Source organism: Rhinoderma darwinii, chromosome 9, assembly GCF_050947455.1.
Source record: "Rhinoderma darwinii isolate aRhiDar2 chromosome 9, aRhiDar2.hap1, whole genome shotgun sequence".
Classification (NCBI taxonomy): Eukaryota; Metazoa; Chordata; class Amphibia; order Anura; family Rhinodermatidae; genus Rhinoderma; species Rhinoderma darwinii.
This window is the reverse complement of record NC_134695.1, coordinates 27,514,214-27,529,825: the sequence shown is the minus strand read 5'-3', so window position 1 is coordinate 27,529,825 and position 15,612 is coordinate 27,514,214. Positions and strand designations below refer to the sequence as shown.

At 42.8% G+C, this 15,612-nt stretch overlaps 2 protein-coding genes across 6 annotated transcripts in view; one reads left to right on the top strand and one right to left on the bottom strand.

Annotated features, from left to right (window-relative positions):
- The window catches only part of C9H11orf68 (chromosome 9 C11orf68 homolog), a 36,014-nt gene extending 24,746 nt beyond the window's left edge, over positions 1-11,268 (bottom strand). The window contains exon 1 of one of the 4 annotated variants that reach the window (XM_075837413.1): positions 10,864-11,268. The gene's annotated coding sequence lies outside the window, so the exon portion shown is untranslated. Of the gene's footprint in view, positions 1-9,651; positions 9,734-10,260; positions 10,575-10,863 lie in introns of those variants that run through there. The other 3 variants (XM_075837410.1, XM_075837411.1, XM_075837412.1) reach the window with 3 other exon arrangements.
- Positions 9,928-15,612, top strand: part of DRAP1 (DR1 associated protein 1) — a 59,328-nt gene continuing 53,643 nt past the window's right edge. Inside the window, exon 1 of one of the 2 annotated variants that reach the window (XM_075837416.1) lies at positions 9,928-9,948. In XM_075837416.1, coding sequence (XP_075693531.1) covers positions 9,943-9,948 — 6 coding nt within the window. In that variant the 5' untranslated portion in view covers positions 9,928-9,942. Of the gene's footprint in view, positions 9,949-10,622; positions 10,836-15,612 lie in introns of those variants that run through there. The other variant, XM_075837414.1, reaches the window with a different exon arrangement.

Below are 15,612 nucleotides of genomic sequence, written 5' to 3'. Positions count from 1 at the left end.
AAAGGCATAATGAGGAAGGTTTCTGCCAAATTAATAGGATTTAGGAGAGCAGCTGCTAAAATGCCATTGCAAAGCAGCAAAAAGGTGTAGGATCCTCCAGAGGTTTGCAAGTGTGCATAAAGCTATTATTCGGCCACCCCTAAACAATGCTCACAAGCAGAAACGGTTGCAGTGGGCTCAGAAATACATGAAGACTAATTTTCAAACCGTGTTGTTTACTGATGAGTGCCGTGCAACCCTGGATGGTCCAGATGGATGGAGTAGTGGATGGTTGGTGAATGACCACCATGTCCCAACAAGGCTGCGACGTCAGCAAGGAGATGGCAAAGTCATGTTTTGGGCTGGAATCATGAGGAGAGAGATGGTAGGCCCCTTCAGGGTCCCCGACAGTGTGAAAATGACCTCTGCAAAGTACATAGAGTTTATCACTGACCACTTTCTTCCGTGGTACAAAAAGAAGAACCGTGCCTCGCGTAGCAAAATTATCTTCATGCATGACAGTGAACCATCTCATGCTGCAAAGAATACCTCTGTGTCATTGGCTGCTATGGACATAAAGGGAGAGAAACTCATGGTGTGGCCCCCATGTTCCCCTGACCTCAACCCTATTGAGAACCTTTGGAGCATCCTCAAGCAAAATATCTATGAAGATGGGAGGCAGTTCACATAAAAACAGAAGCTCTGGGAGGCTATTCTGACATCCTGCAAAGATATTCAAGCAGAAACTGTCCAAATACTCACAAATTCAATGGATGCAAGAATTGTGAAGGTGAAATCAAAGAAGGGGTCCTATGTTAACATGTAACTTGGCCTGTTAAGTTATTTTTGATTGAAAGAGCTTTTGATTTCTGTAAATATGACCCCCTGATGCTGCAAATTCTACAAATTACCATGTTAGTTCTCTTTACAACTAAAATGTTTTGATCTCTGTTGTGCATAATAATTTGAAACAGTGCATTTTGAATTTTTTACTTCTAAAAAAAAAATCTTATCATTAGTTGATTTGTTCAATAAAATTCGCATTATACTCCAACGGTTGATGGCTTGAGGATTATACTGGCTGTCATTTGCATCGACTATTTAGGAAAATCAGCGAAAAATAACATTTGCATTATAATTTGGAATGCGGTGTAGTGGCACCAGCAGCAATTCCAATAGTACTAGCAATAGTAAGTACACAGTGGCACCAGCAAACACAGAGTGGCACCAGAAATTGTACATACACAGTGGCAACAGTGGTATAAATAGTACCAGCCTTAGCATTCACATATAGCCACCAGCAGTAGTACCAATAGTAGTATGCACACAGTGGCACCAGCAGTACACACACAGTATTACCAGCCATAATACACACAGTGGCACCAGCAGTAGTATACACAGTGGGAAAAGTAGTATCAATGGTACAAGCAGCCGGAGCAGCCGATTGGTGTTAGGTCCGGGTGTCGGATCCCCCACGATCATATACGGATGACCTATCCGGTGGATAGGTCGTCAGTTGTCCGGTAGTGGACAACACCTTTAATCCCGTAACGACATGTCACGTACTGGTACGTGACAGCCGTTAAGGGGAAGTATGGAGTGGGCTCACGGGCTGAGGTGGCTCCATACTCAGCGGGTAACAGCTGTGTTATACAGACAACACCTCACTGCAACGGTTGGAATCAAAGATCACTTTGATTCCGCCCGTTTAACACCTTAAATGCCGCAGTCAATCGCGACCGCAGCATTTAAATTGTTAGAATCAGGGGGCGCCCCCTCAAACACGCCACCGCGCCCCCCGCAACGTGATGGCTGGTGAAAATGGTTGTCAAGGCAGCCTGGGGGCCTAATGAAGGCCCCCAGGTCTCCGGCAGGGCTTCAAAGGAGACTGTCTGAATCACGATATACCGCAATACATTAGTATTGCAGTATATCATGCATCATGCATATTGGATCACTGGTTCAAGTCCCCTAGGGAGACTAATAAAAGAGGTAAATAACAGTTAAATAAAGTTTTTTTTAAGTTCCGAAAAAAAAAGTATTAAAAGTTAAAAAAAAACAACAAAACTTTTCTCATTTTTCCACTAAAGCAATGTTAAAAAAAAAAATAACGGTAACATAACTGGTATCGCCGCGTACGTAAAACTCCAAACTATCACAATATAGTATTGTTTAACCCGCTTGGTGAACACCGTAAAAAAAATAAATTATATATAAAACATGCAAATTGCTGTTTTTTGGTCACCTTAGCTCTCAAAAAAAATTGAATAAAAAGTGATCAAAAAGTAAAATGAACCCCAAAATCATGGTATCAGTGAAAACTACAGCTCGCCTCACAAAATTTAAGCCCTCACACTGCTAAATTGATGGAAAACTAAAATAGTTATGGCTCTCAGAGTATGGCGACACAAAACGTTTGTTTTTTTTAGAAAATAGTTTTATTTTTTTTAAAGTGGTAAAACATAAAACAAAACATATATCGTATCGCCGTAATCGTACCAACCTGTAGAATAAGGTGAATATGTACTTTTTACCACCTGATAGACGCAAAAAAAACAGAACCCCAAAATATGGCGTAATCGCTGTTTTTTGTACATATCACCCCACAAATATTTTTTTTTCAGCTTCCCAGTACATTATGCAGTACAATAAACGGTGCGATAAAAAACTACAACTTGTCCCACAAAAAACAAGCCCTCATATGGCTATGTCGACGAAGAAATAAAAAAGTTATGGCTTTTGGAAGGCAGGGAGGAAAAAACAAAAATGAAAAGTCAAATTGGCTGTGTCCTTAAAGAGAACCTTTCACCTCCCATACCTGTGCAGCTGAGTGCAGCATGTAATGGGGAGGGCTGCACAAACCCTGGGGCACTTTACATTTTTTTTCTACCCTCCTCTGTTATTTAGATATCGGTGCCGTTATATTTGGCGCCCGATATTTAAATAAGCCCTTGAACGGTCAATGAGGCATGTACTGGCAAGGGGGCGTGCTACTATGACTGTGACACTGTCCAATCAGATATGGACAGTGTTACAGCAAAAGCGAGGAGACAGAGTGTGCACGCACGCACGCTCTCAGAGTATATTCACACGGTCTATTTCGGCCTATTATCGGGCCGTAAACGCCCGAAAACCGGCCGAAAAAACAGAAGCAGAATGCCACCAAACACCTGCCCATTGAATTCAATGGGAAAAACGGTATTCTGTTCCGATGGGCCGTTTTGAAAAACGGCCTCGTAAAAAAACGGCCGCGAAAAAGAAGTGCAGGTCACTTCTTGGGACATTTTTGGAGCTGTTTTTTTATAGACTCTATAGAAAACAGCCGTAAAAAACGCAGCGAAAATTGTGAGTGGCTTAAAAAACATCGTTTTTCAGAGGAGATGTCTCAGTCTCGTAACATTGGGAAAAACGCAGCAATTTCCACACCATTTTCTGCCGTAAAACCTCAGGAAATGGTGCGTTTTTGCAGTAGTGGAAAGCATTTGATTTTCAACTGAATTTTTGCAGAAATTTTCTGCAGCAATTCCGTTGTGTGAGGACAAGCCCTTAGGGTATATTCACATGCAGTTTTCAGGCGTATTTCGGTGCGTAAATGCTTCGAAATATGCCTTGCATGTCACTTCTTGAGCCGTTTTTTATTGGGTCGATGGAAAAACGGCTCCAAAACCGGCTCCAAAAAACGTATCAAAAAGTGGTTTTTTTTTTCGCTCATTATTTACGCAGCGTGTGGATGAGATTTGTTTGCCTTTTTGTGCGGTGGAAAAGCAGCGACTCTGCAGCAAACACGCAACTCAGAAAAAAAATCTTATACTTATCCCGAATTCCATGTTACTTTGTCCAGTCCGGCCTCCTGGGATGACGTTTCATCCCATGTGACCGCTGCATCAGTCATACAGGATTAAACGTCATCCCAGAAGGCCGGTCTGCAGGACAACAGAGGGTAAGTATGTGTTTTTTTCCCCTACATGCAGTTTTCCACAGCGGACATTCCGGCCAAAAAAACACCACAATTTGGTGAGTTTTTTGGTCGGAATTCCCTGCGGTGCACAGGGCAGATACGCTATGTGCTTTTACGCATTTCCCAGACCGAACAAACTGCAGGGAGCCGGGCTCCTAGCATCATAGTTATCTATGGCGCTAGGTGTCGCTGCCTCTCCGCGGAATTACTGTCTGGTACTAAAAACATGATAACAGTACGGGACAGTTTTCCTGCAGCGAGGCAGGAACTCCTATCGTCATAGATAACTATGATGCTAGCAGCCCGGCTCCCTGCAGTGTGTTCGGTCCGGGAAATGCGGCCGACATACGGACCGTATATCACGCTCATGTGAATACAGTAAAAGATCTCCGTCTGTGATGATGGTGAAACCCTTGTTCCTCTAGACGCAGAGAATACCCCCCTCTTCCTGATTACAGACCTAGGTATTACAGACCACGAGGGGGGGGGCACGTGGCACTATCTACAGGGGGGCATGTGGCATTATCTACAGGAAGCAATATCTACAGGGAGAGGTCTGGCACTATCTAAAGGGAGCAATGTGTGGCACTATCCACTGGAGGCAGTATGGAGCACTATCTACAAGGGGCACTTAGTGTTGCACTATCTATGCTGGTTTTTACGCTACCAGTAGTGATCACCACATATCGCCTAGCCCTAGTGACAAAGGGAGACTTCACCTGACTGTATACAACGAGATAACCAGAGAAAGATACTGGCCACCATAAAAGTTCTCAGCCAAACTAGTGCAGACATTTTTGTTCGTTTATGTGTATGCAGAAATTCTGTGAAGAAAGCCAAGTCCATTAGCCATTCCCATCAGACACACCCACCAAATAAGTCACACCCCAAATGTCCCTAGAAAAAAAAAATGTTGGCAATTATGAATGTGGCAGGAAACTATTTTTCCACAATGCTGAAAAAAATCTTCTACCAGAGTTGCCCTACACACACTAATTCAATACAAAGTAAATTAAAACAACATAAGCAACACATAAATCTCAGGTATTCCAGGAGTCATTCTTGCATTGTAGCTGCACTGCTGTAACCCCTTCTCACTGCAGCCACTTTTGACCTTCCTGACAGAGTCTCATTTTTCAAATCTGACATTTGTCACTTTATGTGGTAATAACTTTGGAATGCTTTCACCTATCTGAGCAATTCTGAGATTGTTTTCTCGTGACATATTGTACTTTATGTCAGAGGTAAAATCTGGTCGTTACATTCAGTGTTTATTTGTGGAAAAACACCAAAATTTTGAGATAATTCGCATTTTTCTAAATTTAAATGTATCTGCTTGTAAGACAGTAAGGCTGGATTCACACGAGCATTTTCGGTCCGTAAAGGACGCAACGTATTTCGGCCGCAAGTCCAGGACCGAACACACTGCAGGGAGCCGGGCTCCTAGCATCATAGTTATGTACGACACTAGGAGTCCCTGCCTCTCCGTGGAACTTCTGTCCCGTACTGAAAACATGATTACAGCACGGGACAGTTGTCCCGCAGCGAGGCAGAAATACGTTCCGTCCTTTACGGACCGAACATGCTCGTGTGAATCCAGCCTTATATCACACAAAGAGTTACTAGTTAACAATCCCCATATGTCTACTTTATGTTGGCATTGTTTTTTGAACATACTTTTATTTTTCTAGGACATAAGGCTTATAAGTTTAGCAGAAATATACCACATTTTCCCCAAAAATTTAAAAGCCCATATTTTTAGGGACTAGTTCAGTTCTGAAGTGGCTTTTAGGGCCTATATATTAGAAACCATTTTAAAAACTGCACCCTCAAAGTATTCAAAACAGCATTTAGAAAGCTTCTTAACCCTTTAGGCGTTTCACAGGAATTAAAGCAAAGTGGAGATGAAATGTACAAATTTTATTATTTTTCCATTTAATTCCATTTTAATCAATTTTTTGCTAATGGACCAAAGAACAGGCCTCGGAGTGGATTTTGGGGCCTTCTTTTTATTAGAATATATTTTAGGCACCATGTCAGGTTTGAAGAGGTCTTGTGGTGGCAAAACAAAGGAAACATCCCTAAAAATACCCCATTTTGGAAACTACATCTACAAGGAATTCATCTAGGTGTGTAGTGAGCCCCTAAGGTACCAGTACCGTGTAAACTCCTCAAAATTGAATCTATTTGGGAAACTACAACCCTTGAGGAATTTATCTAGGGGAGTAGTGAGTATTTTGACCCAACAAGTGTTTTCCAGAAATTAGTGTGCACTCGATGTTGAAGAGTGAAAATGGCAATTTTTCCATAGATATGCCATTTCATTATACAATATGTGGTGCCCAGCTTGTGCCACCATGAAAAGACAGCTCTAATTATTATGCTGTGTTTCCCGGTTTTAGAAACACCCTACATGTGGCCCTAATCTTTTGTATCGACATACGACAGGGCTCAGGAGTGAAAGAGTACCATACGAAATTGAGGCCTAATTTGGCGACTTACAAAGTATTGGTTCACAATTGCAGAGGCTCTGATGTGAAATAATAAAAGAAACCCCTGAGAAGTGACCCCATTTTGAAAACTACACCCCTCAACGCATTTATTAAGGGGTGTAGTGAGAATTTTGACTCCACAGGTTTATTCCATAAATAAATGAGCTGTGGATGGTGCAAAGTAAAAATAGCGATTTTTCCCTAGATATGCCATTTCAGTGGCAAACATGTTGTGCCCAGCTTGTACCACTCGAGACACACACCCAAAAAATTGTTAAAAGAGTTGTTAAAAGAGTTCTCCTGGGTATGGCGATGACATATATACGTGGGAGTAAACTGTTGTTTGGGCGCAGTGTAACACTCAGAAGGGAAGGAGCGCCATTTGGCTTTTGGAGTGCAGATTTTGCTTGGTAGTAGATTTGTTTGGAGTTTTACTGCTTTTTCAGTTTATAATGTGGGGGACTTCTTTTTCACGGCCGTTTTTTTACGCGTGAAAAAACGCGGCGGAAATGCTCCGTCAGAACAGAATGCCGTTTTCCCATTGAAATCAATAGGCAGATGTTTGGAGGCGTTCTGCTTCCTATTTTTTGGGCGTTTACGGCCGTGTGAACATACCCTTACAGTGGCAACCGTCACGTATAGGCTTCCATGTTAAAGAAACTTTTACCATGCGGTTTAAGTTTTTTGCGGGATCCTTCGGGATAGAATAGCGCAGTCTACTACACCATTACATACTTAAAAAAAAAAAAAGGCATACCGCCCTATATCAGCCTGATGGAGGCCAAATGGATACTTTTGCTTCCGTTAGGCTAACAGAGCCCTATGGACATGTTTATTGTGTACATCGGGAGCTTTCCTGACATACATAAGAGACTACAGAAACATGATCTGAAGGGTGCCTAACTTGGCGGACAATGACATTTAACCTATTTGCGACCAACCACTGTCTTTTGACTGCGGGTGGTGCAGGTCCCCAGTCTACAGCGAAGTCTTTTGGCGTCGCTGTAGAAAAGGCTTATGAGCACTTCAGTGATCGCTCGTGCTCTAAGCAGGTCGCGGTTACTAACAGCTCCTATACTTAGAGAAGCCTGCCGAGTATGGCAGGGATTGGAGGAACCTCCAATACCAGCTGTTTAACACGTTGATTGCCACGGTCGATGACCGCAATATGAATATAGGTGCTTCCCTTCTTCAATCTTGTCACCAGAAAACCGGTGACGCGATTGAAGTCTGGGAGAACCCTATGCCGTCAGCCCTGGACCTACAATGGACCCCAGGGCTATCTGTTCAGTATGCCTGAGGTTAGGGCACACGATGTGTTGCCCTAACAGAAGCCTGTGTCATGGTGACACAGTATAATGTATTAGCATACAGGAGTATGCTAATGTATTAGAAGTATAAAATAAAGTTGTTATAAAGTTATGGGATTTAAAAAAAAAAAAAAAAAAAAAAGGAACATACAATACATAAAAACAAAAATCGTACACATATTAGGTATCTACATGGCCGTAATAACCTGAAGAATGAATTTAACAGGTTATTTAGCATGAAACATGAACTGTATAAAACATAAATGCGCAAAAATAGATTACATAAATTAGATAATTGCTTTGCTCAGGGACTCCAGTACTGCTGCCGACGTCATTGTCCATATATGGACAGTGACAGAAGTGCTGGTGTCCCCCGGCAGAGCTGCTCGGGAACTCCAGCGATAGGAAACCCCTGAATTGACCAAATATGGATGTGGGGAGCAGGGCTGGGAGTCCCGAGCAAAGCACTAGCTGATGCTCTGTTTGGGATTCGAGCCATAGGCAATGTGACAGCCTCTTGTGGTCATGTTCACGAACAACACATGAAGCAAGCCCTCAGTCATGCGGGGCCGTATGGGAGCGTCAGTATTATTAGAAAAGCTCCAGGACTTCTGTGAACAATTCTCGAGGTTTCAACTGCACCTTTAATACAGAATTTTAAATTAAAGTAAATTAGTAAATTACTTCGTTTCACATAAATATATTATTGCAATGCAATTTTTGGTCCCGGGATAATCCCTTTAAATCCTGTCACTGCTCGTACTGTGAATTGCCCACACACTTGTAGCGGAGGTTCACCGTACTACAGCCTTCTCCCATTCAATTGAATGATACAAGGCTGTACTATTGTGAACCGTCGCTACAAGTGTTTGGGTGATTCACAGTATGAAGCAGGAAAGGTGAAACAGCGCTCATACAAGAGCCGCGGCCTATTCAAAAGAGAGTCGGACCGCCACTGATCAGATATTGATGGCCTTTCCTCAGGATAGGTCATCAAATTCTTCTAACTGGAAAACCCATTTAAAGCCAGTTCAGGTTAAGAGTTGCCACGATCATAAAAGAAAAAAGAAAATTTTATATATATATATGCTTTAAATATACTTATAGTATTAGTTTTGCCGTTTTTTACCACTGCTGCCCTTCCATTAGCCTTATGTCGTAGTGGGTGCGACATCAGCAAAAAGTGTTATGAATGGCTATTACCGTGATGTGACAGCATCATCAATGTCAATGTCACTTCATCCACTTTTGTCTGCACCAGTTTCTATACCGGAAGACAATTGCACAGTGATTTGCAGCTATGTAAACAGACATTGAGCTGTTCCCATCTAAGGTAATGTTCACACTAGTGCAATGGCTTCCATTATCACTGGAGCCATGACGGTTATGATGAATCTATTGTGTAACTGATCCTAACCGATCCTGATGGATCCCGGTGACTTCTAATGGGCCTAACAAGTATCCAATTTTTTTTACCAGAATGACTGGTTCAGCAGGCTATACTTTTTTGACCATTGAAAAGCAATGGAAACCAGGCAGAATGGACCTGAAGGCGCCATGCACACGGCCGTTGTTTTATGTCCGTGTGCTATCCGCTGTCCAATGGATAGCAGGCAGATCCATTCATTTCTAATGGCCCCAAGCACACGACAGTGGTTTCCACTGATGCGTTGGCGGGCCGTGGGACAGAGCCGCAAAATGTGGAGCAGGTCCTATTCCTGTCCGTGTTTGCGGCTTGGTTTTGCCTGCGACGCGAAAACCTATGGAACACGCACTGATGACACAGGGACCACAAACAAATGGATCCGTTGATTACGGTCTTCAAAAGACCAGCGGTCGTACGCATGAGGCCTAACGCCGGTGTCGTAAGAGCCTTAGTTGCCGCCCCCAAGATCAGCTACATACAACTAACCCATATTTTTGCACTGGCCACTTATCAAGGATCGTGCCATCCAATGTGATGTTGCATCCGGCGGTCACGACAGTTGCCTGTGGTAACGTGACCGCAGTGTGTGATATCACCTGACAGAACAGTTTAGAGGTCACGTGACCGCAGTGTGTGATATCACCTGACAGAACAGTTTGGAGGTCACGTGACCGCAGTGTGTGATATCACCTGACAGAACAGTTTAGAGGTCACGTGACCGCAGTGTGTGATATCACCTGACAGAACAGTTTGGAGGTCACGTGACCGCAGTGTGACATGATGGTAGGGTTTATTTTGCGCCGTCTCTATTACAGACATAACTAGTCATAATTATTCTATTAGCAGGTAATTTGCATTTAAAAGAAAACTATTTCAATAATAGATGTACACATTGGATAATGAAAGCAGCAACCTCATTGGTTACTAGTAGTAACGTCTGTACATTTTCCTTTGTACTAATTCTGATAAATCTTTCCTCACATAATGCAGCAAAGTGAACTAAATTACTCCCCAGTCCTGCCATCGTTTTATTTTTTTTTTAAAAACCAGCAGTAAAACGACTGCGAGAAAGGATAAAAGTTACAGAAATCTTACTAGTGGCCAGGCTTCGTTGTCACCAGTCCTCAGTATTTATCTTCCGGTTCTACAACAGCCATATTTGAACAGCTTTGAGGGCAGGGTTCTAGTGGTTGTCATTTCAAAACTTTATTAACAAGCGAGATATCAATAACAACAAATGATTACACGCGGCAGGGTACGAGAGAGCTGAATCCACTCTACATAAGCAATCACAAGCCCATAACGAGTTGTACTAACTCTCAACGAGTGGGAGTCCTAGTGTGAACCGCGCCAATACGATATTCACTACCGCACACCAGCGTCCCTCCTACTATACGTAACAAAATTACGGATAGCTGTCTTTTTTTTTTTTCAAACAACTTTATTACTAACAAGCACATTACGCACAACCCATAGCTGTCCACCAGGAAGTATTTTTTTTAACAATGGAATGAACTTTATTAAATAGCTCTTGTGGGACAAAGCTTGACAGTGTTCTCGGCGGTTGTGATCGCGGAATTGTTCGCCTGTTTTGCTGCCCCAGTGGCTAAGAGTCCTCCTACCCGACGATGCCGAGCAAGAAGAAGAAGTACAACGCTCGTTTCCCGCCGGTGGGTTTGTGGCCTAGTTCTTGATTACCTGTCTACGTTCAGTCGTGCCTTTTCCTATTATCGCTAGCCCGGAAATCTGCTTTGTCCTTCACGGGTTAATCTTGTTGTATTTGCCGGGCTCGCTGGTTATTATGTATTGTTATTGCCAGCTGTGCCTCACCGATGCCTTTCCTATGGCCTATGCAGAAACGCGACCAATGCTGCAATGTGCCGCTCAGCCGTCCATACACGTTCTGCCTTGGCTCCAGGTGTCTCCCATTGACGAGAGCTCCGCTGTACTCATAGTATAGTCCCCTCCGTCCCGCTCTCACAGCACAGGCGTCCGTTGCTAGCTTTCCTCGGTGGCCGTGTTCGTTCCTGTTGTTCACACTGTCTTCTCTACGTTATTCTGTTCCATCTTGTGTGTTTTTTTTTTAAATATTTTAAAAACACTTCCGGCTTAAAAAAAAAAACTGCATAAAAATCTGCAACACAAATCTGGTGGGTTTCCCGCCATAGGGTGCAGTCACACACGGCATATTTGTTGCAGAAATTTCTGCGAATGAAAATCCATCCCATTCATTTAAACCGTGTTGTTTCTGCAGCAGGTGCGTGGATTACCACACGTTCCGTTCAGATGAATAAAACAGTTTTTCAGTTGCAGGAATTTCTGCAGCATGTGACTGCACCATGAGGATGTTTTTCGGGCAGTAAACGTCCTGAAAAATCGGAAGCAGAACGCCTACAAACATCTGCCCATTGATTTTCAATGGGAAATACGGCGTTCTGTTCCGACGGGGCGTTTTTTACGAAGCCATTTTTTAAAATGGCCGTGTAAAAAAAACGCCCGCGAAGAAGTGCAGGACACGTCGTGAGCCATTTTTCATTGACTCTATAGAAAAATGGCGCAAAAAACACGAGTTGCTGAAAATCAGGAGCTGTTTTCCCTTGAAAACCGCTTCGTATTTTCAGACGTCTTTTATTTGGTCTCTGCACATACCCTTTGACTGGGTTCCCACAGTGCAGATTTTGCATGCGTGTGTTTTTTTAAATTTTTTTTTTTTACAGCCAAAACCAGAATTCGGTCTAGGAGAGGAGACCTATAAAATCTTACTCAATATGTCTTCTGTCTTAGGGGTTTTGGCTAGGAAAAAACGCATGTAAAGTCTGTGGGAATCAAGTCTAAGTTTGGGTTCCCATGGGTCAGATACGCTCCGTAAATGTACGCAGTGTATGGGACCTAAGACCCGCAGACAATTTCGGCCAAACAACTGCACCAAATTGTGGTGCAGGTTTTTGGGAGGAATTAGTACTACGATAAAAAAATAGTTGCCACCCGGTCGTTCTCAGAGACTCATCCCTCTGTTCTCCGTGCAGTCGAGTTTCCTGGGATGGTGCTGTAACCCATATGACCACTGCAGCTTGTGATTGGGATGGATCATCCCGGAAGGCCGGGCTGCACAGAAAACAGATGTCTTTAAAGAGGCTCTGTCACCAGATTCTCAAATCCCTATCTCCTATTGCATGTGATCGGCGCTGCAATGTACATAACAGTAACGTGTTTTTTTTTGTTTTTTTTTTAAACGTTCATTTTTGGCCAAGTTATGAGCTATTTTATTTATATATATATATATATATATATATATATATATATGCAAATGGGCTTTGAAATGGACAACTGGGCGTTTTTTTTTTTCCGTTATGTCCAACTGAGCGTGTATTGTGTTTTTAACTTTGCGTGTTTATGTGTATGACGCTGACCAATCTGTGACCAGTCAGTGTCATGCACTCCTCTCCATTCATTTACAAGCAGCACAGTGTTCTTACTAGAACGATGTGCAGCCACATACACAAGTGTCCTGATAATGAATACACATGAAATCCAGCCTGGACGTCATGTGTATTCAGAATCCTGACACTTCTGAATCTTTTCTGTGAGATTCCAGCAAGCCACATGTAATCTCGCGAGATTACGAGGTAAACGAGATTTCGTTTCACTTGCTGGAAATCTCACAGAAAAGATTCAGAAGTGTCAGGATTCTGAATACACATGACGTCCAGGCTGGAGGTCATGTGTATTCATTATCAGGACACTTGATTTCTGTTAATCTGTGTATGTGGCTGCACATCGCTGCTGTGTAAATGAATGGAGATGAGTGTATGATGCTGACTGGTCACTGATTCGTCAGCGTCATACACGTAAACACGCCCAGTTAAAAACACAATACACGCCCAGTTGGACATAACGAAAAAAAAAACGTCCAATTGTCCATTTCAAAGCTCATTTGCATATATATAAAATAGCTCATAACTTGGCCAAAAATGAACGTTTTTAAAAAAAACAACACGTTACTGTTATCTACATTGCAGCGCCGATCACATGCAATAGGAGATCGGGATTGGAGAATCTGGTGACAGAGCCTCATTAACAACGCCAGGTGGTATTATTTTTTTTTTTATTTTAACCCCCCAAAAAATATTTTTATGTTTTGTTTTTTTCTGACTTGCGATCTTTGCAGCACAGCATTTGCTATTTTGTTGTGGGTTTTACTTCCCATGAACCTCTTCTCACTGCACACATTTTTTTGGATTTTCACTTTTTTTCTTCCCCCACCCTCCAAAAGCCATATTTTTCTTTTCTGTCAAAATATCGATATGAGGGGTTTGTTTTTTGTGGAACAAGTTGTAGATTTTCACGCTGTCATTTCTTGTACGATACAATGTGACAAAATGGGAAAAAATTATTTGTGGGGTGGAGTGGGAAAAACACAGCGATTCCTCAATTTTTGGGGGGGGGGTTTCGTTTTTATGGCGTTCTCTGTTCAAGCTGCATATTAATTTTATCCTGCGGGTTAATACAATTACGGCGATACCAAATTTATGTTGTTTTACTACTTTCACAATGAAAAACTGATTGTTAAAAATACAATTTTGTTTTGTGTCGCCATATTCTGAGAGCCATGACTTTTTTTTTTTTTTTACATTTATTTTCTGTCAATTTGAGCGGTAATGGGGGCTTATTTTTTGTGGGACGAGCTGTGGTTTGTTTTGGTACTATTTTGGGGTACATGAGACTTTTTGATTGCTTTTTATTCAATTATTTTTTGTGGGAGATGAAGTGACCAAAGAATGAATTGAAAGATAACTGAAATTCAGAGCAATTCACCAATGTCCTCTTGCCCATATATATATATATATATTTGTTTTAATTTCTGGTTTAATCTGGAGCCTTAAGGTCCCTTCTCTACCATTTACTATGTATCACCCGACACTCTCACGGTTCGGCACAGACAGGCGCGAGGCAGTGATGTCATTGCACTTGTCTGCGCCGAGCCTCACAGTCCTGAGGAGCTGAGGGATCTCCTCCACTCATCGTTGGAACAGGATTAGGTGAGTATGTATTTTACTAGGCACTATTGGGGCTGTGTGGGGTATTATACAGCGTGGGAGCAGCTATGGGGGAATTTTATACTCTGTGGAGGGCAACTATAGGGGGCATTATCGTGTGTGTGTGTGTGGGCAGCCATAGGGGGCATTATAGTGTGTGTGTATGTGCAGTTGTAGGGGGCATTATAGTGTGTGTGTGTGTGTGTGTGTGTGGGCAGCCGTAGGGGGCATTATAGTTGTGTGTGTGTGTGGGCAGCCGTAGGGGGCATTATAGTGTGTGTGGGCAGCCGTAGGGGGCATTATAGTGTGTGTGGGCAGCCGTAGGGGGCATTATTGTGTGGTGTGTGGGCATCCGTAGGGGGAATTATTGTGTGTGTGTGTGTGTGGGCAGCCGTAGGGGGCATTATAGTGTGTGTGTGGGCAGCCGTAGGGGGCATTATTGTGTGGTGTGTGTGGGCAGCCGTAGGGGGCATTATTGTGTGGTGTGTGTGGGCAGCCGTAGGGGGCATTATAGTGTGGGTGTGTGTGTGTGGGCAGCCGGCCGTAGGGGGCATTATAGTGTGTGTGTGGGCAGCCGTAAGGGGCATTATAGTGTGTGTGGGCAGCCGTAGGGGGCATTATAGTGTGTGTGGGCAGCCGTAGGGGGCATTATAGTGTGTGTGGGCAGCCGTAGGGGGCATTATAGTGTGTGTGGGCAGCCGTAGGGGGGGGCATTATACTGTAACTGCAAAAAATAAAAAGCGTTCATTCAGCTGCATCGGCAGAAAAATAAAAAAGTTAAGTTATGGCTCTTAAAATAATGCAACACAAAAGCAAATAATTTTGGAAAAAGATTTTTTTACTGTGTAAAAGTAGTAAAACACAAGAAAACCATATAAATTTGGTATCGCCGCAATCGTAACGACCAGCTGAGTTAAGTTATTATGTTATTTATACCACACGGTAAACTGGGAAATTTAGGACGCAAAAAAGTGGCGGTTGCTTGGTTTTGAAAACGCACAGCACACGGAAGTGATTCATGCTTATGAAGGGGTTAAATACCCGCCATATGTAAGCACTAACAAATCTACAATGTAACAACTTATAAAACAAAATACAAAGCATATGGACAGATACAAACCACGTGAAGAGGAAATACTTAAAGGGTAACTAAACGTTCAACAAACTTGTGACATGTCAGAAGTTTTGATTGGTGGGGCTCTGATCACGGAGACCCCCCCCACCAATCGCTAAAATGAAGCAGCTGAAGCGCTTGTCTAAGCCGTTTAGTTTCTGTTTGGCTTTTTCCAGAAAGCCAATGTAGCGGAGTACGGTCTCAGGGACTTTCTATTGAGTCCGTACACTGCTACATTGATTTCCGGAAAAAGCCGAACAGAAACAAAGCAGCTCAGCGCTCGCATGATCACTTCTT